The sequence below is a fragment of the Schistocerca gregaria genome, chromosome 4, assembly GCF_023897955.1.
Source record: "Schistocerca gregaria isolate iqSchGreg1 chromosome 4, iqSchGreg1.2, whole genome shotgun sequence".
Lineage (NCBI taxonomy): Eukaryota > Metazoa > Arthropoda > Insecta > Orthoptera > Acrididae > Schistocerca > Schistocerca gregaria.
This window is the reverse complement of record NC_064923.1, coordinates 714,677,775-714,703,378: the sequence shown is the minus strand read 5'-3', so window position 1 is coordinate 714,703,378 and position 25,604 is coordinate 714,677,775. Positions and strand designations below refer to the sequence as shown.

At 39.2% G+C, this 25,604-nt stretch overlaps 1 protein-coding gene across 4 annotated transcripts in view; it reads left to right on the top strand.

Annotated features, from left to right (window-relative positions):
* The first annotated feature begins 914 nt into the window (after nt 1-914).
* LOC126266917 (uncharacterized) overlaps nt 915-25,604 on the top strand; it is a 174,928-nt gene continuing 150,238 nt past the window's right edge. The window contains exons 1-2 of one of the 4 annotated variants that reach the window (XM_049971602.1): nt 915-1,010; nt 23,347-23,535. In XM_049971602.1, coding sequence (XP_049827559.1) covers nt 23,417-23,535 — 119 coding nt within the window. In that variant the 5' untranslated portion in view covers nt 915-1,010; nt 23,347-23,416. Of the gene's footprint in view, nt 1,326-23,346; nt 23,536-25,604 lie in introns of those variants that run through there. The other 3 variants (XM_049971603.1, XM_049971604.1, XM_049971606.1) reach the window with 3 other exon arrangements.

Genomic DNA, 25,604 nt, shown 5'->3' with positions numbered 1-25,604 from the left:
AAAGGAGGTAGCTTACAAATCGGTTGTGCAACCAATTCTAGAATATTGCTCAAGTGTGTGGGACCCAAATGGGATTGGCAGGAGATATTGAACGTACACAGAGAAGGACAACAAGAATGTTCAGAGGTTTGTCTGATCCACAGAACAGTGTCACCAAAATACGGAAGAACCTGTACAGGCAGACTCTTGAAGATAGAGGTATACTGGCCATTCTTGCCGCGTCCGTATGTGAATGGAACGGAAAGAAACCTTAATAACCGGTACAATGGGACGTATCCTATGCCTTGCACTTCCCGGTGGTTTCCATAGTGTAGATGTAGAAACACTGTTGTCTTTGTTTTATGTAAATTAATCAAGGTTCTGCAAAAACTATCCAACTAAACCCAGTCCAAAATACGACTGATAGACTGCGACATAAATATGTCGAACCATGTCTGGGCAAGAAAAATAGTGGAAGAAGATTATGTGGTTCACATCAACAGGAGGAACCCAATTAACATGATTCACAGTGATAGATGTTGTAGGTGCATATGATTTGTGTGTCACTACCTGTTTCTGCCTGTAGCACACAGTGCTCGATGAAAACGAATTAGAACGCTTATACATGTTTTTTTTTGTTCAACTAAGGTATATTGTCAAAAACAATAAATGTAGCTGAGTGTGGGCATGCGTTTTTAACATGTCATCTGTCAGAGAATCAGATTCTGTCCGAATGATTAAAGAAAACACACCTGAAAAAGAGACCGAAAAGTATTGCTTTTGAACAATCGTCGATCCTGAAATTAAATTAATGTTTCTGTCCACTGTAACAGATATACAGGGTATCATTTATATGTTTTCTTGCATTCGCAGCTCACGAAAGTGTAGCCAATAGTTGCACTTCAAAATGTGATATCGCAAAATTATACGTTGAGGTTGGATGCACTGCCTGACAAATGTGGAAAATCGAAATGTCTGATCTGCGAACGAAAGAGATGTTAAGGATGTGAGGGTGTTGATTTATGGCGACAGTAAGTGCTTTGAGACATTTGTGTGTCAAAATATATACTATGTTGAGGGAGAGTGTAAGCCTTACGGCACTCGTCAACACACGGTGCTACTGCTAATCGTGTAATGCTTGTGTTGCTTTTTATAATGCTTGTGGGCGTTGTTCAGTTGGCGTGAATTAGAGGTGTTAAGTGATGTTTATGATGCTAACGAGTAATAAGTCATTAAGCTAGATCACGTCTCTGCTTAGATTTTTACTCGTGGCCTAACTTGAAAAGAAAGAAGCGCTATCATAGCTAGAACGAGAACTAGCGACCGATTTTCTCGAAAAGTTCCAGGCAAGTTTTGTTTTTGTTTTCTTTTCATTGTGACAGGAGTGCAGATCGTCTGCAACTGTTGCTATTAATTGGTACAGCACATTGTTTACAGACCTAGAGCACTTCTTTAAGCGTAGTGAAGTATAACCGCTTGCGATATTATGTGTGACGCTGTAGTTAAAATGTAGGTCGGCGTTTCTGTGTAATACAAGTACCTTGTAGATGATGTTGATATTCACGCTGACGGTTCATTGGCCAGTAGTGTAGATATTTTACCAGTTACTCTCCGACTCGAGTGCATACGAATTAATCATAGCATAAGAATTAATGAAATAGAGTTGGACGTTCATTTTTGTCTGTTAACGGACTGTTGATAACATTTTTTTGTGAATTGCAATGCGGTATGTTTACTTCGTAGCAGTTTGTGTAATGTAAATTTTACTAGTAATTATTCATTCATATTTTGCTATTTTATTTTACAATAGATTTTTTAAATATATGGCCTACTCCTGTAACACTGATACATTGAACAGACATGATGTGATGAAGTCCCTTTCTACTTATGAGCTAGATGTTATGTATTTTTAAAAATTATCACTTTTGTTACAATGTATAGGAACATTGGCATATTTAATGTTTCGTTATTTGAGTTCAGTTTCTTCTATATTGTGTTAGGTTTAGGGGATTATACGATGTGCACTTAATAGATGTATTTGGTAGGCTAGTTGTTAGTAATTAGGCGGAAATAGACTTCTAGCATTTCATATGATGGAGCTTATATGACACAGTGTTGGTTGCGCTGTGCTTTTATATGCCATAATCAGGGGTTTTTGTTATAAATATTTAAATTTCAGGCTCTGAAGTGGTGTATTTTTTGTTTAAAAACTACGGACATCTCATACTCTGCCAAGATTTGGGGAAAGGTAAATAAACGAATGTATCAGGGATGCTAATGAAAGAATTGAGCTGAAGAGGCTGGATCCACTGTCCTTAAAGAGTAGCTCAGCATCCTGCACATCACTACACTGATTAGAGCAGTTAGGAATGTAGAATAATGCTTTATTGTGGTTAACAGTCTTCTAGCTGGCATTATAAGATGAGTATAACACTGGACCCAACATTTCATCCAAATTTGGGTTTCCGAGGTGTTTCTTAAGTGAATCGGGCAAATGCCAGCCGATTCCTTTGTACATACTTGTTTTTTTTTCGGCATCATTGTCCTATCTGAGCTTGTGCTCTCTCTCTCTCTCTCTCTCTCTCTCTCTCTCTCTCTCTCTCTCTCTCTCTCATTTAGGTTAGTGCTCTTGGGGTATCCCTTTGTCTGATGACATGGCGTCATTGTGAGTGTGATAAGACCATTGTTATATTGAATACTTTGTAATTTGTGATTAGAGAAATAAAGAATGTATACAGTGAGTGGGTAATAATTGTTGGCACGTCCAACTTCTGCAGTAGAAAGAAGACTAAAGGGAATTTACAGTTTGTGGGAAAGAAACATTGCGCTGTGCATACTTCCGTGTTCTGGAACTACTAGACCTATAAGTAGAGTTTCCTGAAAAACAGATTCCAGTACGTTAGTGGAAATATGCTGAGTAAACTAGCTTCTTCATTTTTAACTCATCTATGGCAGAAGTCATCATCATGATTTCCTTCCAGCGAGCCGGGTAGGAACTTTGTGAATGATATTCCTTCATTGGTTTTTGTCCTAGTATAGCTTTTTTCTTTCCATTACATCCCATGTTACTCCTCTCCTATTGAGATCTTCCTTATACCTGGTCTCTACATCTCTTTCTAGGCCATCCAATTGGTCTTCTTCCTGGTACCTCAATCTCCAAATACTGGCGTGGAGTTCGAGTAGGGTGCATTCGCTTCACGTGACCGAACCATTTCAATCTCAAAGCACTCATTCACTCCTCTGTAGTCAATGTCACCTGCAGGTCTCTCCTTACATAATCATTCCTGAGTGTCTCTCTCTCTCTCCTAGTTTTTCCTAGAGATGACCTAAGGAACTTAATTTTACATGCTTGTTTGACTCTCCTCTCTTATTTATGAAACAGGCTTCTTGGCTATACATCTTGGTTGGTAGGAGATAATTTTTATACATGATCTGTTTGGCTCTTTGAGGGACTTCCTTGTCCCAGATTAGGTTTCATACTTGGTGGAAGAAGCTAGCTCCTTTTGTTATTCTGTTTAAGACTTCTAGTTGGAAACTTCCATCGCGTGATATGATGCTATCCAGGTAATTGAATCTTTTCACACATTCAACCTTCTCCCCCTCCAGTATGATGTGACAAGGTGTGGGTGTCCTGCTCATCTTCACTACCACTGTCTTGTTCCTAGTCACCGTTAACTTGAATTTTTAAAAATTTGTTTTAGTAATCTATTCTTCTCTGAACCTCCATTTCCGTCTCTCCCAAAATGGCAATGTCATCAGCAAAACCTAAAGCATTGAGATCTTCATTTTCTTCTTCCTTGATTTATTTCATGATTCTGCCTATAAGTGTAATGAATAGTAAAGGGGAGAGCGAACTGCCTTCCTAAACAACTCTCCTTTTCTTAAACCATTTTGATCTTCCACCACCTACTTGCACACTGCTCTCACAACCATTGTACAGCATCTGGACTTTTTTTAAATTGATAAATCAGGAACATTATGTTTTCTCAAGCATTCCCATATTTTATCCCTTGGTACACTTCATGCTTTTTCCAAATCCACAAATATTACTGTCAAGTCCTTTCCTTTTTCACTGTATTTCTCCATTAATCGACTGAGGGAGAAAATGAAATCTATTGTTCCTCTATTACTTCCGAACTCGTGCTGTTGTTCCTCTAATTGGTGTTCTAGAATTTTCCACAATCTTTTTTTCTATTACCTTTGCCATTATCTTAAGGCAGTGTAATAGCAGTGTGTTTCCTCGGTAGTTGGTGCATTTCTTTCTACTACCTTTCTTGAACAATTGTATTATAATTCCTTTTTTCCATTCATCCGTCACTGTTTTCTTTCCATATCACCCCCAGCACATGGTGTAACCATTCTATTCCATGGATTCCTGCGGCTTTAATCATATCCACTGTCAGCTCATCTACTCCAGCTGCCTCCCCACTATTCATCTGTTTCAGGGAATTCTGAGTTTCTAACCAAGAGATTGGATCCTGCTTTTCCTCTAATTCAGTAGCTTCGGTTTCGCTTTCTTGTGCATCTTCCCCATTCAGTAATATTTCAAAATAATTCTTCATCTCTTCTCTGATACCATCCATGTCCCTGATAATATCCCCATCATCTGTTACAATCACTTTTATGACTTCTCTATCAGATCTTTTACTTTTCAATAACTCATATAGCAGTTTTTGTATCCCTTTGCTATCCTGCTCTGGTTTCTGGGTGAATTTTTCCCAATTCTTCTCCTCTTCTTCTTTCACAGTTGTCTTTGCTTGGCATATTCCTTCTCCAGTGTTGTCACCTTGTGTTCATCTTTTGGTACCAGCCCCTGGTTCTGATTTCTTTTTTTCAAACTCCATGTTTTTCTTTTCTTTTTTAATTGTATCTTCTACTTTATTGTTCCACCAACTGGTTTCCTTGTTTCTCACTTTACCCTTTGTTTTTGTCACATATCTGCACAGCACTGTTAACTAGTGGTGTTTTAAATAGGTTCAGCTCTTCCTATACACCACCTCTTTAAGTTTTTGGCATTTTTTTTGTTACTAGGTTTTGGAAATGTTTCTTATTTTCTTCTTCTTTCAACTTCCACTCCTTACTTTTTGGCATTCTTTGTACAGCATTCAAACATTTCATCTTATAATTTAGATTAACCACTAGTAACCTGTGTGGTTACGATCCCATTGCTCACTTGGTATGACTTTAGTGTTCCTTACTTTTCCTCCAATTAACTTGTCCGTTAATATATAGTCTATAATCGTCTTAGATTTGCCATCCCAGCTATATCTAGTAATATTATAGCTATCTTGTTCCCTGAAGAATGTATTCTTCACTAAAAGATGATTTCCTATGCACAGATTTAGAATTTCTTCACCGACGACATTTTGCCTTCCGTATCCAAAAGGGCCCATCACCTCCTCATATCCATTTATATCTGTGCCGATCTGAGCATTTAGATCCCCAATTATCATAATGTTATCTTCTCTTACTTGGTCTTCCAGTTCTTCAAGGAATTCTGTTTTTTCTTCCTCACTGCACACTTGCTGAGGCGCGTACACTTGAAGTATAGTAAAACTATTCTTTCCCAAGTTCACTCTTGCTCTAATTATCCTTTCACTTACTAACCTTACATCTGTAACTGGGTCAGTGTCTTTGTGAAACACAAACCTCACTCCATTTTTTGCCTCTTTATTGTGACCATGCCAGTGTAGTTTGTACCCACCTTTCAGCAATTTAGAGTTTTTTTTCCCTTCCACTTGGTCTCACTCAATCCAGGGATATGAATCATTCTCCTCTCCATCATGTCTACAATCTTTTTATCAGTCTTTCCTGTCAGGGTTATTACATTTAATGTTCCCATTCTCAACTTGTTTTTGTCTTTTGGTTGGGTTCTAGTTTTCTGCTCTTGTTTAGTGTATCTTCTTGCGTTCGTTGGTTTTTCTTCAGGCTGTGAAGAACTGCCATTCTTTCCAGGGGAACAAGATGTGCTGTCTACATTAGGTATTTTTAATCCGAGGCTTGTTCTTTGATTGAAAGTAATGACAACTTTTACTCAACCTAATGCATCCAAGGATTTTCTTTCGTGGTTTACTCCCTCAGCTGTTGAAGATCCCTCTTCACCACAAGGCAGTGGTTCCACTCCTCTTTTAGGCCTATCCTTAGGATGGGAAAGGGTGCCTCCACCACCAGCTGCACTGTACCAAAGATGATGATCTCCGCCGTAGCTGCCATTAAGGGTTTGATAATGGTAAGGAAAAAGGAGATGTTTAGAATAGGACAGGAGACAGGCTAATGATAGGTTATATAGTCTGCAAATAAAGCTGAAATAAGAAGTTTAATTAATTCTAGGATACATGTTTCCTATTAAGGTTGTGATACATTTGTAGTTCTAAAAACTTAACATTATGCGCCTCATCTTGTGCACTCTGTGTGTATGACAGGAGGTTGAATACATCATGTTGAATGCATTGAGGGAACAGGGTGCAAATAACTACATTTTGTGGCACATGTTGGAATGAACTATGCTTGCCACTGAACTCGAAGGTCATATTTGGATCAATTCTGTAGTAAAAATTGAGTAGATGGGCCTTGCTTGCTGAATTACAGTAAAGCTCCCAATCTGCAGCATTGTCAGCAAAACTAATTGTGGTCCCCTGGTTCTGAGTTAAGTGCCTGGCTTGAACCAGAGACTTCCTAAATATGCACAAGAGGTTCAGAACTGTAGTCTCCTGCTACATGCGCCAGTGGTGCACTACGTATTACATGCTGCTGCCCAAATAGCTGCCTGTGGGTGGACTGCACACACTTTTTTTTAATCTTCTGTAGATGGGGCAATCTCTCCCCCATGAACCATGCCATGGTGGTGTGGGTTGTATGTGCAACCATAATGAACGGGTATGTGTGGAGCGTCCAGACTAACCCATAGTTCCCGAAGAGGGGCAGTAGTTGTTGGGGGCAACAGTTTGTATGATTGACTGATCCGACTTTGTAAAAGTAGACAATATGCTGGTACACAGCTGTACTGGATGGTTTGAACATGATGGCATCCTATTGGGTAAAATATTTCTGAGCAGTTTGGCTCTGCTAAACAGAGTGAACAGTCTAAGAAATACAGAATATGGATTTGGGGGGGGGGGGGAAGATGAGTTATGAGAAGTATCAGAAATGAGAGCAGCGAGAAACTTCAGATCAGGATTGATAATCACAGAGTAGATGAAGTTATAAATTCTGCTACATAGGCAGCAAAATGACCCATGACGGGTGGAGCAACGAGGACATCAAAAGCAGACTAGCACTGACAGAAAGGCTTTCCTGGCCAAGAGCAGTCTACTTAGGCCTTAATTTGAGAAAGAAATTTCTGAGAATGTGCATTTGGAGCACAACATTGTATGGTAGTGAAATGTGGACAGTAGGAAAACTGGAATAGAAGAGAATTGAGGCATTTGAGATGTAGTACTACAGAAGAATGTTGATAATTAGGTGGAGTGATAAGGTGAGGAGTGAGGTGATTCTCTGCAGAATTGGCGAGGAAAGGAATATATGGAAAATACTGACAAGAACAAGAGAGAGGATGATAGGACATCGGTTAAGACTTCAGGGAATAACTTCCATGGTACTAGACAGAGCTGTAGAGAGTAAAAGCTGTGGAAGAAGACAGATATTGGAATAAATCCAGCAAATAATTGAGGATGTGTGTTGTAAGTGCTACTCTGAGATGATGAGGTTGGCACAGGAGAGAAATTTGAAGGGGGCTGCATCAAACCAGTCAGAAGACTGGTCACAAAAAAGAAAAAAATATATATATTGTTTCCCCTTCATATCTCTGGCAGGAACCAGTCAGGAGGATGTCATCATCAGGAAGAACAAAACTGACATTCTGCAGGTCTTAGTGAGGAATGATCGATCCATGAATCGGGTAGGTAAGTTAGAGTTTAAAAAGGGAAACCAGTAGATTGAAGTCACTAATAATGGGAATTAGTGAAGTCTGGTGTTACTAAGAGGGTAATGCAGATAATTCCAATAAGGATAAGATAATGGGAATGCCAGTAAGCTTTCATGAACAGCATAGTGAAAGTGTTAGTGTAGCCAAAATAAACAAGAAGCCAATGTTTACCACAACAGTACTGCCAACTAGCTCTGCAGATGATGATAAGATTGAAAGAATGTATGATGTAAAATAAATTATTCAGATATTTAAATAGACAAATATTTAAATGTAATGGGTGGACTGGAATTCACTAGTAGGAAATGGAAGAGAAAGGAAAATAGTAGATCATCAGCTAGGGTAAAGGAACTAAACAGGAAGCTACCTGGTAAAATTTTGCACAGAGCATAATTTAATTATCACCAATACTTTGCCTAAAAATCATGAAAGACACATGAAGATTGAACAGTCATCCCACTTAATTTCCGGATTTGAAGAAGATGATCATCTTGAAGAAATTTGATACTGGGCAGTTACTTGTATTTACAAAACTTCTCAAGTGTTTTAATGATTATAGTTTGAAATTGTCCATTTGTAACACTTATTTGCAATGGGGAACTGAAACATTGGGACCATTTGTTTAAAAGGGTAGTGGTCTCCTTTAGATGGTAATGAAGCAGTCTTTCTGCATGACATGGCTTTGACAAGTGCTTGGTGGGTATCCAGAAGTCCAGTTCACAAAATTCCAGTAAATTAATGGATGTTGAGTTGGTGCTTGATAGTGCCCCAGGTGTGTTCTACTGGGTTCAGATACGGTGAATAAGGTGTCCAAGACTTCTACATGAGTTCACTGTCGTGTTCACCAAACCCCTCTAACTTGATTATGACCTTATGACACCGACAGTTACTCTGCCAGAAGATGACATGAACTTCGAGAGGATGCAAGTAGTCTGCAACAACGGTCACATAGTCCACAGCTGTCGTGGGGCCTTGGATTATTATCACAGGTACCATCGACGCCAAGGTGAATGTCCCTCGTAGCATGAGGATATTATTCACCTACATGGCCTGGTGCTGATTTTTCAAACCTACCTAGTCTTACCAGCACATTTAACATGTGCTATTGCTGCTCAGAGTGATCCTTGCTGAGTGAGGATATCAAGCTGGGTCTTTGGAACTGAGCTTATCCTAGTAGTCCTGATACTTGAGCTCTTGTTGGCTGTTTCAAGGTAACTCTCATGGCATTATTGTTTAGTGAAGCACTAACCATTTACACATTGTCTCGCACACCATACATCTATATCTATAACTGCATTCATATTCATGCTCTGCAAGCCACCATGAATGCTTGGCAGAGGGTGCTTCATATTGCACCATATATTAAAGTTTATTTCCATTACACTCACATATGGAATGCTTAAAAACCTGTGTACAATCTGCAGTTTGTTTAATGTTGTCTTCATGGTTCCTGAAAGGATGATACGTAGAGGGCTGTAGTATATCACTCACTTAATTCCGGTACTTGAAATTTTTTTTAACTTGGTTGTGGGTGGATAATTTGGGTGAGTCTTCAAGCATCGGCCAGCTTAGGTTTTTCTGCATTCCCTGGATTATTCTTGTAACAAACAAATGTCATCTCTGGGATTGCCCTTCTTTGAATATGATTGGTGTCTGCTGATTGTCCTGTTTCTTGAGCATTGATGTAGGATTGGTAGCATGAATGTTTTGTAAGCAACCTCCTTTGTACAGTGACTGCATTTTGCCAGTATCCTACCAAAAAAAAAAAACCACTGTACACAGACAGTAATGTTTGTGGTGAGCTTATGAGATAATTTCAAGAGTGTGTTTAAAGCGACAATTTTAAACAGGAACTTACTGCAACCATTTTTTGACGCTAATCTATTTTGGACCAGAGGCATCGTCACAACTGCTTCATGGTGGATAATATTAGGATTTAATAGTATTTGGATTACATTTTTGGTAATTATATTCTGTCTTTCACATAGTTTATTGTTTGATGTTTTTTGATAAAATATTAGTACGACAATCTTAAAATGGCAGATGTAATACTTGAAGTAGATGTGGATAAAAACTGAGAAAATAATACCACAGTGAGTATTTCTACCAGTCACTCTTTCTAGAGAAATTGCGTTAGTAAGATTGCAGGCCGAATCGTCATATGTTTAACTGTGGTGATACGTAAATTAGAAGAGTAGTTCTTACAGCGATGCCTCTTTTCTCCGTATTAATAACCACATTTTTGGTGTGAACAAATCCCTATTACTGTCGTCAGATGATGCAGAGAGTATAATTTTTGCTTCATTGAACCCATACAACTGTTATCAGATGATTCAGAGAATATCATTTTTGCTTCATATACTGCAAGTAATCCAGTCAGCTAGTGATGTGAACAGCCTTGGGGTGAATGTTCAGAGTGAGGTGCCTGTGTGACGCAGTGATGTGCCACCAGCAGGAGCACGGCATCAGTGTAACAAGGCTTCTAATGAGCAGCAAAATGTGGTGTGCCAGCTGTGAGGTGGCAAGACTATACCACATATGCACTGTAACACTGCCCCCCAGCTGCCTGTGTCTGTGACATACTGCATGTTTGAGCAGCTGTTTGCCTAGATAATGGTGTATCCAGATGCAGCCATCAACATCATGTAACAAGAAGCTTGATTCTTTTGACCATTTGACATGTTTCCATTCATCTTTGGTCCAGTCTAAACGATCTTGTACCCACTGCAGCTGTAACTGATATGGATCATCTTAAGTCAACATAGAGGTTGTCTGCTGCGAAGCACCCTGTTCAGCAATATGCATTCAATGGTGTGTTCCAAAACCTTGTGCATGCATCAGCATTGCATGCTGTCATCAGATCTGCCACAGATTGCTGCCTGTCCTGCTTTATGGAGTGGACAAGCCTCCAAACTTAATGTTCTGTGAGGAGGTATGGATGTCCAAAACCTCCTCTCTTACTTGTGGTTCACTGTGCTTCAATCACTTTCCACACGTGCTTTGACATTTCTGAGATACTTGTTCCTGGGCACTAGACCATAACAATCTGCCCATTGTCATGGCCACTTGAGTTAGTTGATTTCCCCATTTGCAGCCCATATCATCACTAGAATAGTTTCCCATTTGCCTCTGCTCCTCTTATGGACTTTCCTTAACTGTGTCACCTGCCCACCATGCCATCAGCCAGCAGTCAATCTTGCAATGAGAGTGATCAGATTATAATTGTTGGCTCATCAGTGTAATTTCTTAAAAGTCAGCTTCTGTTACAAAATAAAAAAGTCTTTATTTCAAAGTACTGCATTTTCCAGGTGTCTATGATACAGAACAACGTATTGAAATAAAAGAAGTCAGAAAATGTAGCGTTTGATAAAAACTATTCGGGTGCCGGAGTGATCCTTCTGGTAGTAGGCCCCTCATTTGTAGGTAATGAAAAGTTTGTCTGTTAAAATATAATAATAATGTGTTGCTATTTTCAAACATCTTATGAGCTGCCTCTTCAGTAATAGGACTGATATTAATTTTTATTCCTGTATTTTTATGATGTGCCAGGAGGAGTAAATATGCACCTTCTGAGAATGTAAGTGGAAGATGGTTTTTATGTCTCAGAGACAAATTAGTTTCTCAGTGAAACATGTAAAATTTACAAGACCTTCCACAAATCTTTTCTGTACCAGAAAAATGTAACTTGTCCAATCACTATCTTGAGTGTGTCAATGTTACCATCCTAAAGTTAATTAAGTTTGTTAAAAAACGATATAAACACCTTGCCAAGTGCGGATCTTATTTAAATGGACGATTTTCAGACTACAGATCCAGAGGTTCAGGATTCAATTCCCAATCACTTCTGGCATTTTCCGTATCATTTATCACTTCTCTCACCTCTGGCATTGATTTGCGCGTGTGAAAAATGCCAAGCTAAACTCTAAACCTCCCTACAACTGACTGTGCAAGTAAGTTCAAAGATTGGAGGAAGGAATTGGCTTAGTAAAGCATTACAGTATTTGATGCAACCTTCAAGCTGACAGCTTTATCTTACTCTCAAGACTGACTGAAGTTTTGGCAAAGTATATTATTTATATCCAGTTGCAGAGCATTTAGCGTTGGTTTCGATGGAAAGTATGATACCAGTTAATTTGTTACTCCCATTGGTGTCAATGGACAATTCCTCCTCCTCCTGCTGCTGCTACTGCTGCTGCTGCTGCTGAACACAATGGTCTTTCCTCTCAGTAGTGTCACTTGGATGCCCTGATCCCGATCTTCTTGCGACCCTACGTTCTCTTGACCACTGTTGCCAGGAATCATATACAGTGACTACATTCTTGCCAATCATTTCTGCGGTATCACAGAAGGAACATTCACCTGATAGCACTATTACACGACCTCGTTCAAACTCGGTGAGATGTTGATAATGGGATCTTTGTCACCTTAAAGGTATCTTGACTAACAGCAACTCACCATGTCAAATCTCAAAAATAGCCAATGCTCATGATGGTTACAGTGTGTATTCAAAGCAAATCTGATTTGCTTCTTCATAGTGGCACTACCAAAATCACTCTTACGTGACTTGTGCAAAATTTGGATAGGTATCATCTTTCATATGTAGAAACATGCCTGTCAACTTTTGTTTATGTTGGACAACTTCTTCTTGGTGTTACAATTTTTTCGTCACTGTACATATGTCCTTTCCCTTGTTTTTAATGTAAATGTAGAAACAGACTCCTCTGTAGTGTAGCCTGAGGTAAAGGTTAGGTTGAAAGATGGTTTGCTTGTGAGTTGACAGTGCAGTGTTAAAGGCTTCAGTTAATCCAGACTTTTTATAAACTGGGCTTTTGTCACATCCATTGATGTCATTCTTCAGTCTACTTTGTGAGTGACTTTTGATTTCCATCTTTGATGATATGTGCAAGGCATGAAATGTCTCTCTGTTTTTTCAGTGATAGCAACTAGCAAGGCATTCAAATCTAGCAGAAACGAGTTTTTGTTTTCATTCTTTGTTACTTCATTTGAAATATTTTCCCCAAGTGAGGTGACTTATTGGTATTAGATATGGAGACTAAGATTGGGTAAAATGGGGATGGAAACAGACTATGAAATTTTTTGAGTTGATATCTGGACACTTGCCTGAATAAGTTTAAAGAAACGCAAGTCTAGTGCCTTGGGAATGAGCCATCCGACTTGGGACGTATTATGACACAAGACATGCATGTGGGAGTGATGGGCCTCAAATCCCTGTGCGGCCGTCTTGAGTAGATTGTTTCGCATTGTAATCATAATTAACTGCAAGCAAATGGCATAATGGTTTTTTCACCAAAATCTAGTTTGGTTCTTCCTTTGTTCAGTCACCAAATTCTTAGTTTTAACCTTATTTCCTAGAATTTTTTCCCTCAAGTTTTAGCAGAAGTACTTCCCATATCTGAGTCAGCAATAATATCAGACTATCAGATAGCTGATTCTTTTCTTGCAATGCCTAAATTCAATTCAATTCAATTTTTATTATCACATAATGTGCCTTATACAATCAAAGATTGTGACATAGATGACTTGTCAGTTTTACACTATAATAATACAAAAAAGAGACAATAATCTAATAATATGTATGGTGTAACATCTTCAAAGAGGTATTTTAATTACAATTATAATGCATTGTTGCCATTCACAAAATCTTCTACAGTATAGTAACATTTATCTTTCATATATTTTTCCAGGTCTCTTTTGGTACCTTTTACATTTGGGTCATCCATATCTTTCTATATTTTATTTACAAATTTCATGCCCATATAGTATGTTTTTTTTAATATATTTTAAACAGTGGGTAGGTAATAGAGTGCTGCAATAGTGTGTTTGACCGGTCACAGCTCGCCTGTTGACGGGGTGACCGAGCCGCTCGTATCCGGCCCCATATGACTCGGCTCGGTCACGTACTCGCCACTCGCCCCATGTCTGTTGTCCGGATTCCGGACACGCGGATAACCGAGCATGACTGGTCACCGCTGACGTCTCACTTCGCCTCGCCCCGGCTCGCTGCACTGTACTGTACATATCCAACCCCCCCCCCCCCCCGCTCTCTCTCTCTCTCTCTCTCTCTCTCTCTCTCTCTCTCTCTCTCTCTCTCTCACTCACTTACACACACACACACACACACACACACACACACACACACACACACACACACACACACACAATGTATTTGTCTCTGTCTCTCTCTCTTTTAATACAAAAGAATGAGTACGTGACACAACTAAATTCAAAAAGCACTTGGAAAGTAAAATGATATTTCAATACAATCGCGAATAGGAGACGTAGCAATTTTATGTCTGGAAGTGATCAGTCTTCTCACAAACGAAAGGCAAGGCTCGATTTTTAATCCTTTGTACCTTCTCTTAAAAAATACATATGTTAGTACACATCGATTATGCTAGTTAATTATAAATCTATCGCGTATTATAATGAAACAGTGCTTTTAACTGCAGTAATTACTCACATGACAGTCAGTGTCATCAACACTGCAAATTTGTTGCAGTTTGTGAAACCAAAGAACAACTAACTGGATTGTTGGTTCTTTTTCGCCTTCTAATTCATCTGTGGCCATTTTAAGTGGTCTTAGAAAATGCGCAATTTCTCTTGCAATCTCATTATCATATCCTTGCAATCTGTAAGCGGAGTCCTTTTCCGCCAGCAAAGCAGCAACTTCGTTATACTGAGTGTGTAAGGATTCCAGCATAGCGTACAAGGTTTTCCGGCGTGTGCAGACCTCTTATTCTGACGATGATTTCAAAGACGAGCAGAGGCCACTTTTCTTAATGTACTTTACAATGCATTTTGCAGTATTTATTGTTGATGCGATGTTCGGGGCATGATTTAACAAGAAGTTATCTTCACCGAAAATATGGCTAAGTGCTGTGTCTATACAGTGAGTAGCACAAGGAATCCTTCGTGATTTTCCAAAGCCTTTGTTACATTAGCAACCTGGTCAGAGACAAAAACAAAACTGTGCAACATGTCCGGCGAAATGTCCCAATCAGCCATCCTCTCTTCAATTTCTTTCATAATATTTACTCCCATCTTCTTCACGTCGGGGAATTTTGTTGTAAATAAAACATTGTTCACAGAGACCAGTCTGTGGTAATGTAATGTGTTTTAAGTGTCAAACAGTGCACCTGATTATGCGAATCAGTACACATATCAACTGTAGCAGCACTTGTTTTATTAATAACTTCCGCAATAATAGAAGGTATTATGCTGCTTCGAATTGCATCAGCTTGTTCTTTGACATGTCTGCTTATAGTAGAGTGATGTGGCATGACATCTGCCACGTTAACTTCTCCATAATGCGCACCTAGATGTATTAATTCTTGGCCTAGTTCTCTGAAATCTTTATGTGAAACAGCATTAAAAGGTCTCATATCTTTAGCACACATTGCAACACATTTTGCTGTAATACTATTTTTTACTACTGTCGGTATCCCTGAAGGAGCTGTATCTTTGTGAGGCTTCCTGCAACTATGTTTCTTTAAATGAGGGTTTCCCGACTGGAAACACAATAATGTGGAGCAGTTTATGCACAATACGTACCCAGCAGACGCACTGTTTTCGTCTACAACCAACAGAAATGTACTCCATACTTGGCTTTTTACACCTTCCCGTTCCTTCAATGTGTAAACATTGGTTTCAATCTTAGGTCTTACTGCACTGGCTTCCTCGCGCTGCATGATCACAGACAGACACACACCACAAATGAGAAGCCCGTACTGGCTGCAGTCTCACACGGATAATGACACGTGTAATGTGAAGTTGCATGCTACGTATTCAGTCACGGCTTCTATGCTCAGTCACTAGAACTAGTGCGGGCAGCCTATCCAGTTAGGGTGTGCTCGCCCCATCTCGTATTTCACGTTCGCCTACTCGGTCATGCAGGACTCTAGTAGGTAACACGTAGCTCATTCTATATCTAGTATCATATTAATGCAAGAAGAAGTTGCTCTCAAAAAGTTGTGGGTTTCTTTTTGTGAAAGTGAGAATTTCATAGATGTATATGCTTAGAATGCTCATTAGATCTAGTTTTACAAATAAAGGATTACAATGTTGCTTTGGTTTTGTTCTCACCATTGCTCGGATGATTCTTTTTTGTAGTCTAAAAGCTCTAAGTAAATTTGTTTTTTCAGCCTCCGGAAAATTATACTATGCCTAATGACTGAAACAACATATGCATTATATACAGTTTTTCTTACAGCTAAATCAGTAATACTATACAAGATATTCATAATATAGACAAGGCTATTCAGTTGACCCAGTATGTTGCCCACATGGTGACTCCATAACAGGTTTTTATTGACTAATACGCCAAGGAATTTGACACAGTCTGCAGTCTCTAATTTCTTTGTCCATATACCTTATTTCACTTGTAAACTGTGCAGATTGTTTTGTGGTGAAATGAACAATTTCTGTTTTTGTAAAATTTAATGTCAAGTTATTGTTTTTGACCCATGCCTCCACTTCCCCAAGTGTGTGTTCATTATGACGAATTAGGTCTACCTCATTTTTACAATAGACTACAGCTGTTGAGTCACGTGCATAGAGGATAGTATCAGACTGAATCTAACAGGGTGTTGTTGTTGTTGTTGTTGTTTTTGTTGCTGTTGTTGTTGTCTTCAGTCCTGAGACTGGTTTGATGCAGCTCTCCATGCTACTCTATCCTGTGCAAGCTTCTTCATCTCCCAGTACTTACTGCAACCTACATCCTTCTGAATCTGCTTAGTGTATTCATCTCTTGGTCTCCCTCTACGATTTTTACCCTGCACGCTGCCCTCCAATGCCAAATTTGTGATCCCTTGATGCCTCAGAACATGTCCTACCAACCGATCCCTTCTTCTAGTCAAGTTGTGCCACAAACTCCTCTTCTATCCAATCCTATTCAGTACCTCCTCATTAGTTACGTGATCTACCCATCTAATCTTCAGCATTCTTCTGTAGCACCACATTTCGAAGGCTTCTATTCTCTTCTTGTCCAAACTATTTATCGTCCACGTTTCACTTCCATACATGGCTACACTCCATACAAATACTTTCAGAAACGACTTCCTAACACTTAAATCTATACTCGATGTTAACAAATTTCTCTTCTTCAGAAACTCTTTCCTTGCCATTGCCAGACTACATTTTACATCCTCTCTTCTTTGACCATCATCAGTTATTTTGCTCCCCAAATAGCAAAACTCCTTTACTTACATTTCCCAATCTAATTCCCTCAACATCACCCGACTTAATTCGACTACATTCCATTATCCTTCTTTTGCTTTTGTTGATGTTCATCTTATATCCTCCTTTCAAGACACTGTCAATTCCGTTCAGCTGCCCTTCCAAGTTCTTTGCCGTCTCTGACAGAATTACAATGTCATCGGCGACCCTCAATGTTTTATTTCTTCTCCATGGACTTCAATACCTACTCTGAATTTTTCTTTTGTTTCCTTTACTGCTTGCTCAACATACAGATTGAATAACATCGGGGACAGGCTACAACCCTGTCGCACTCCCTTCCCAACCGCTGCTTTCCTTTCATGCCCCTCGACTCTTATAACTGCCATCTGGTTTCTGTACAAATTGTAAATAACTTTTCGCTCCCTGTATTTTACTCCTGCCACCTTGAGAATTTGAAAGAGTATTTCAGTCAACATTGTCGAAAGCTTTCTCTAAGTCTACAAATGCTAGGAATGTAGGTTTGCCTTTCTTTAATCTATTTTCTAAGATAAGTCATAGGGTCAGTATTGCGTGTTCCAATATTTCTGTGGAATCCAAACTGATCTTCGCCGAGGTCGGCTTCTACCAGTTTTTCCATTCGACTGTAAAGAATTCGTGTTAGTATTTTGCAGCTCTGACTTATTAAACTGATAGTTCTGTAATTTTCACTTCTGTCAACACCTGCTTTCTTTGGGATTGGAATTATTATATTCTTCTTGAAGTCTGAGGGTATTTCGCCTGTCTCATACATCTCACTCACCAGCTGGTAGAGTTTTGTCAGGACTGGTTGTCCCAAGGCCGTCAGTAGTTCTAATGGAATGTTGTCTACTCCGGGGGCCTTGTTTCGACTCAGGTCTTTCAGTGCTCTGTCAAACTCTTTACGCAGTATCTTATCTCCCATTTCATCTTCATCTACATCCCCTTCCATTTCGATAATATTGTCCTCAAGTACATTGCCCTTATATAGACCCTCTATATACTCCTTCCACCTTTCTGCTTTCCCTTCTTTGCTTAGAACCGGGTTTCCATCTGAGCTCTTGATATTCATACAAGTGGCTCTCTTTTCTCCAAAGGTCTCTTTAATTTTCCTGTAGGCAATATGTATCTTACCCCCTAGTGAGATAAGCCTCTACATCCTTACATTTGTCCTCTCCATCCTTGCATATCAGTAATATAATACAGAAAAAGTAGGGCCCCTAATATTGAACCTTGTGGAACACCTAATTGAGTGTGTTTCCAGCCAGAGGAAATTTCTTGCCATGGATGTTAATAAGTACACTTTGTTTTCTGTTTGCCAAGTATGATGACATCCAGTTAAGACATTTGCCTTGAAAACCATAACATGCCAATTTTTGCAGTAGCAGGTCATGATTTACTGTGTTGAAGGCTTTGGACAGGTCACAAATGATGCCCGACACACACACACTCTATCATCAATACATCTGCTGACTTTTGTGACTAATTCATTTATTGCATGGATTGTGCTGTGGCCTTTTCTGAAACCATATTAATTGCTTAAGATAATGCTGTTAGATGAATTGTGATTTTCCATCTGATCACGTGCAGCTCTTTCAAATAGTTTTGAGAAAATTGGTAACAATTAGATTGACCTATAGTTGCTCAATTCATCTTGTTTGCCTTTTTTATGTATGGGCCGAACTTTTGCATGTTTTAATCGATCTAGGAAACATCCCTCATCAAAAGATTTGTTGATTATGAAAGAGAGTGGATATGCACTACTGTGATGGACTATTTTTATTATTTTAGTGGGGACCTCATCCCACCTCGCAGATTTTGAATTTTTTTGGGACATTATGATTTTGATGACATCTGACATGGAAACATGAGAAAACTTTAAAACATGGGCAATTGCTGTCTGTCATATTGGGCTTTCTTTTTTGTGGTGAACAGTCGCCAATTTTGTTACAGTTTATGACAAAGTCATTGAACGAATGATTTACAAATGGCATTGGGTTCTGTAACAGCTCTACATTTCACTATTTTAGAAGGGCATTTTCTCTCTGCCTCACTGCCAACTTCACTTCATATAACAGACCAAACAGCTTTTGATTTGTTTTTGCATTTGAAATGAAGTTATTATTCGCAGTACGTTTTGCTGGTTTAACTATTGTACAAAAGCACTCTGCAAGCATATGTACACTGCTCAGTGAACAATATTTGTTACTATTACATGTGAAGTCCGTCAAATTCTCTTGCTATTCATAAAGAAATTACTCTTTGTATACTCTAATCTTCTTCACTATATATTCAAAGATTAACAATATTGCATGACAGCTTTGTTTGAGTGTTGGAGGTCAACTTTTTCAGGTATGCTATAGATGTATCCTGGAATTTTCCATATAAATTGTGGAAGAATGCCTGTGCCGTTTTATCATTACCCTAAACTGTTTATCCAGTGGATATTTATCTTTAATTTAAACCAAGAAATGTTCTCTCTTTGCAACTCACTTTGTGTGAAACTGAAAGGAATTTTATCAGCACTTGATGCTCGGTTGAGTTTTCAGCATTTTATTTGCATTTGAACAAAATGATTCCTCATTATCTCGTCATCCATTTAAGAATTCCGTGGTGGTTATGTGAAGTCATGTGCGATCTGAACTGGGATGTCCTAATTTACTGCAGGGTCATCAGAGAAAAGCATCTTGCAGGAGAAAACAAAGCACTACACGCAAATATAGCTGTCTTTCTGTCTGCTACAGGATTTTCACAACAGCTAGAACTAAATTGGAATTTAATTATGTGGGAATTTGTTGTAGACTGGTCCGAAAACTTCACAGTTGCGCACAGTGTTTCCACTGTAACTTTGCACATTTTAGTGGGCTTGCTGGGATTGGAAGAATCCTTGGAAATTGGCAACTACTGGCTAGTATTGCCTTATTTGTGAGAAATGGCAAACTTGGCTATCAAACAGTGCTCCTTGTAGTGATGTTGTGGTAGCCACCGAGCTCCACCAGCTGTATAATGTTTATTTTATTCGTTTCTTATTAGATTTCGGGATTTCGGCAAACTATTTAGTCTGTCATTCTGCTTCTGTACAAGCACATAACACAGGTATATGCAGCACTGTGAGAGGAAGTCAGGGCCTTTTCAGCTCTTTGACACTCCTCTCCCTGTGCCAGACTGTGCCCAGTGAGGCTCCCTTTATACTCTTCTAAAAGTGTCGTGTCACAATGGAGATACTGCATTTGGGGAAGTAGTGTCGTTTCATTCTCAACGAGTCTGCAGTGAGCGATCTTGTTGGATTTTTTAATTGTATATTTTTTTTATTTATAAGTTAGTATGAAAATACTGAGTTGCACTCTGGTTCAGAATTCACAATACACTCTAAGATCCCTAATGGGAACATACCTAATAAAGCACTGTGATTTCCAAGCCAGTCTTTTTAATTGCATTAATAGTTATGTTTACCATTAGTTTTCTTTCAGTTTTTACAGCTTTTTATCCTGGTATGTGTTCTTCTTGCTTTAGGCACAGGTTATTGTAAAGACCTTCAGTTGTGGTTTGTTGGTTGTAATCATGTTTTGTAGTAAGTGTTAATTAATTAATTAGTTAGGTGGTTGGTTAGTTGGTGCATTCCATATTTTGTAGATCAGTACATTCCATATTTTGTAGATCATGATCACAATAAGTGTTATGATGTGGGACATTATGTCAGTTGAATGAAGGATTTCACATATATATTTATATAGCCTCATGCTGCCATTGACAAGTTTGTAATTGACTACTTATTTCTGTTCAACAATTTGTATGTGGCAAAATGAGGAGTTGTTAAGGAGAAATGACTCTTAATCAGTATTGGAAAACATTCTTCTGGGTATCATACAAATTATTTCCATTGGAATATCTTTAACTAGTTTTATAGCTGTGCTTCACTCCTTCATGTGGCCATGTTGGGTTCATTAGAGATGATTTTTCCTTCTAGTATTGTATATATGAATATGTCTAACTGTAATGAGTTGTTGACAATAATTTTCCTCAAGTGACTGAATGAAATGTGAGGCTGTGATCAATATTCCAAATTGCTTAAATAGATGCCTGCAGGATGCACTGTCGTGAAGTGTTGTGTAGAGACAACATACTCCTTATCTATTTCAAAATAAGTATATGGCCTAGGAGAAACTGTGAAATTAAAAGTCAGTGTTGTATAACAGTGTGCTAAATCAGCAGACACATTATTTAATACTTTTATAATTTCATAATTTTCTCGTTCTGGTACTAAAATTCAGTTGATTGTAAATAGCAAATTTTAATTTAGGCTGCTTGATGCATTAAAAACAGCCACTTCTGTAAACAGTATCAGGCATGAGAAACAATGCATTTGAAAAAAATGTTGTTAATGATAGACAATAATAGTGAGTCTCCTCCATCCTTTTTTATTTGCCCAGTTGATCTGACTGAGCAAGGTGGGAGGAAAAGGGGTGGTTGAGACACAGGGGAATGGGGGGGATCATATTTCTGCCCAACCATGCTGATGTAAGTTTTTCCATTCTTTCCCAAAATCACTTGGATAAAATGCTGAGCCATTTCTGCCAGTACTCGCACAAGGTTTCCCTTCCCAATATCCTCCTCCTCCTCCTATATCTCTGATGATGCCAGTATTAAAAAGACATGAAAATCTCACCTTGTTTTATTTGTGGTGGCCATTTTGAATCTTTATGGGTGTCTGTTCCAGTGTATCAGACACCATAGAAGGAGAGTGTTGCTATGCATATGTATGTTGATGCATGCGTATGCCCATGCATACATGTGTTCCAGTGGTGCCCGTGTCGAGGGGCAAGGGTGGCTGCAGACCCCACATCTCTCAAAGAAAGTAAAAAATATAGTGTAATCAGGTATTTTTCTTTCAAGAAAATGATTTAAAAGTTGGTATTATGTAGGTGTTGAATGGGGTCAAAACTGGAACTTTTTTATGGCTACTTACAAGTTGCCATTCGTCTTCCAAACTGTTGAAAGTACTCCATACCCCCAGGTCTAACCCCACTCCTGCCTGCAATGTATCATGTTGGTGGCCTTGATATTTTGGATGAAACATTGCCACCCTGTATGATGCTGTAATTATAAGTTCTACCAAAGTTTGCATGTGGAAACTATAATCCAATTACGTCAGTGATATTGGGCAGATGCTAAAAATGATTATAGGGGTGATTATGAGTAGGGGAGAAGGTAGAAATAAAAGGGAGAAAAAAATTAAAAGCACTGTTTGTGACATAATAAAACAGACTCGAGAGGTAGCATGCCAAAGAGAAAATGAAAAGGAGTGTGTTAAGCTCCCATTACATTACCATTTCATGACCCATAAGTTGCATTTTATAGATGATAAATATTCTGACACTGTAAGGCAACTTCTCTCAGAAAGCAATACCATGTGTGCAGATGAACTGTTACTAGGAGAAATGGAACCTCATCAAGTTCACCACTAAGAACATAAGTCTATTGGTCTGCACAGCATTTCAATCTATAAGTCAGGTGGGAAACATTCCTGTGGAGTTTTACAATATTCCTTTGTCTTAACTGCCCAGTGAGCATGATTTAAGTTTGCTTTGTATTTTCCATGTGGTTTAACTATAACTCATCTAAGAGAATATCTGTGGCATATACAAAAGATTCTTCTTAGCTGAAATTGGGTATATCAACTCCATTTCCTTTTGAAACTTGAATAATCATAAGTAGGTCAGTTATGCAATGTACTTAGATATTTCATAAAATATCTGTATGTTAGCAGTGAAAATACTATCGGGAAAATTTCATTAATTATTAGCTAAGCAAAATTACGACTATACTGAGGCTAGGGAAAATTAGAGTGTTTGAAATGTGCTCAATAATGAGACAGTTTAAAGCATTTTCTGAAACCCTGCATGTATAAGTATTCCTTGTGAGACATTACAATTCAGCAGTTAATCATCTGAATATTTCTCACCGTGTAACACCTACCGATATTTCCGGTTTCTGCAGATTTTACTATCAGAACATCCTTGCTGCCTTGTCTCTCTTTTTGCAAGAAGCTTGCTTCGCCATATCTGTACTCTACAAATGTAAATGTTATTGTGTCTCTCAAAACTTTCATTTGATCCTATGCTTCAACTTTCATTCTGTATCAGTATTTGCCTTTTATTCTGCACCAGTTTTTGCTGCTTAATTTATCATGATTCTTAAAACCTATTTTCTCTGCTTTTCTTTCCTGATAACAGAGTAGGGCACAGCATGTCGGCCAATGTTGAAGGTGGTGGGAAGTGGAGCTGAGAGCGAGAGTCATGCCTCATGGCAGGAGAGGCTGCCTCTAGGAAGTCTCTCACTGTAGCATTCCAGAAGAGGCAGGACCTTGAGCTACGTAAGCTGAGAGAGCACCTGCATGAACAGTTGCAGCAAGATATTGCAAGGTGTGTCAACCTTTCCACTTCTTTGTATCTTCACCTAATTTTCAGAAATGTGTGCATTCTACTTATGAATAATGGTCAGAAGTGGATGTTAACAATACACATGCCAGAAGAAGAGAATCTACTTAGCAGCTGCTGAAACAGGACTATCTGGAACAAGCTGACACACACAGATGGTGGAATGTCTAACTTTCAAGATTTTTTTAACCTTAGATTATCAGTACAAGTATAAGGAACAGGAGTAGTGAAGCATATAAGTACGGGCACTGAAAGGAAGGAAATGTTGATCGAAATCCTTTATCGTGGGATGGCATGGGGCGAAGGGGGGAGGGGGGCACAGGAATGTTTAAGAAATGACAGTGAACTGATTCAAATTCCTAAATGCTTGTAATAATTATATGTAGCTGGGTGGTTGGTCAGAGAGTTCAACTCCAATGGAATAAATGCCAGAGAAATAACAAACAGAATAAAGTATTTGCAAAAATGAGGGCACACACACACACACACACACACACACACACACACACAAAAGCGCGTGCACACGCACGCTCTGTCTCTCTGCCATTGGATGCTGTTACAGCCAATGGTCTGCAAGTATCGCTTCGCACCACGTGATGTTTTTCTTTCCAGTGTTTATGACAAGTGTGAGTGCTGGGAAAGAAACATGATACAGGAATGTCTTGGCTCTTTTAAGTACTCAATTGCAGGCCCAAATGGTTTGCACCTCCATCAGAATCATATTCGTGCATATCATTTGCCCCGTGATTCTGCTGCTTTTCTTCCCCCAGATTCAAGGCCTCACATGACCGTGCGGCTTTCGTAGCTGGCCGATAGTGCCACCAAGGCATTCCAGGAGGAGCGGATGGATGATGCTCCCTCACCCCTGCCGTCGCCGCTCGTGAACCCAATGGACATAGACCTGCCATCACAGTCATTGCCCCAGGACGTGCCCTCAGGTCTGGATGTGTGCCATAGCACCAGTTTTCAGGGTGTGGGGGAGGAATGTGCTGGCATAAGTTGTCGCCAGCACACAGGTCAGCAACAATGTAGTGTGAACATTGATAGTAGGTGCTCTGTCAAGTGTGACTATTAGAAGAGAGACCAGAGACAGACTCGCAAGCAACATACTGCTAATGCCCTCTCAGCAAGTATTTAGGCCGCCATAACAAACTGGAGGACTTGCACTCAGTCACTAACTCACTGGTACTAATGCACACTCCAGTTTGGCATCCGTCATTCATTCTCAGTTACTGACTCACTGCCTCATTCGGGCTACGACAGTGCATGGCAACCAGATCTCGACTAGCAGCGAGATTAAAGTTAGCAATAGCAAGGTTACTGATATTGTCTGGAAGAGGACTATTATTACTGACCTTGTTCCACTACGCATGGACTCTATTCAAGATAAGTAGCTTCCTGTTCTTGTAAATAAAGAACCATGCTGATCCTTGAGAGCATTCGTGTCATAGAAAGAGGATACCGGCAACCCATAGCAACATCCTCTAACATGCTCCCTTGGACCAAGGCAGACAGTAGACATTCCGTAACAATACCAAAAAGAACCTTATAGTCAGATCAAATTATTTGTTTGTTGAATGCACATGCTTGGAACCTAGTCTCTCCAATGAGAGCTCTCACTATCTGATGCTAACTGTCCACCACTGTCGAAGTGCTACAGCAAACTGCCACTTCACGTGCAGTTTGAGTAGTTGTATACACCCATGAACCACTATTGACTCGGCAGCCCTTCTAACTGTTAGCAGCAGCAGTAGCAGCAGGCAAAACTACCATCTGTGTAAACTGGTTGTCCACTCCTGTTGTCCAAGCCGTACGAGATGTAAAGCAGGAAGGTGATATGTTACCACAGTGGTACTACACAATAACTGTTAAATAGCAAACAGTTTTAATCAGAGAGTAGGGGTCAGTTTTTCCAGAATGTGTTCCTATATGGCTATTTTTTTCAGTATAGCACAGATATGTACAGTGAATTGTATTGAATAGTTAATGTGGTATGAGCAGAATCAGCATATTTTGATGCAGCCCATAAAAGCAGCTGAAAATAGCTTTACCAA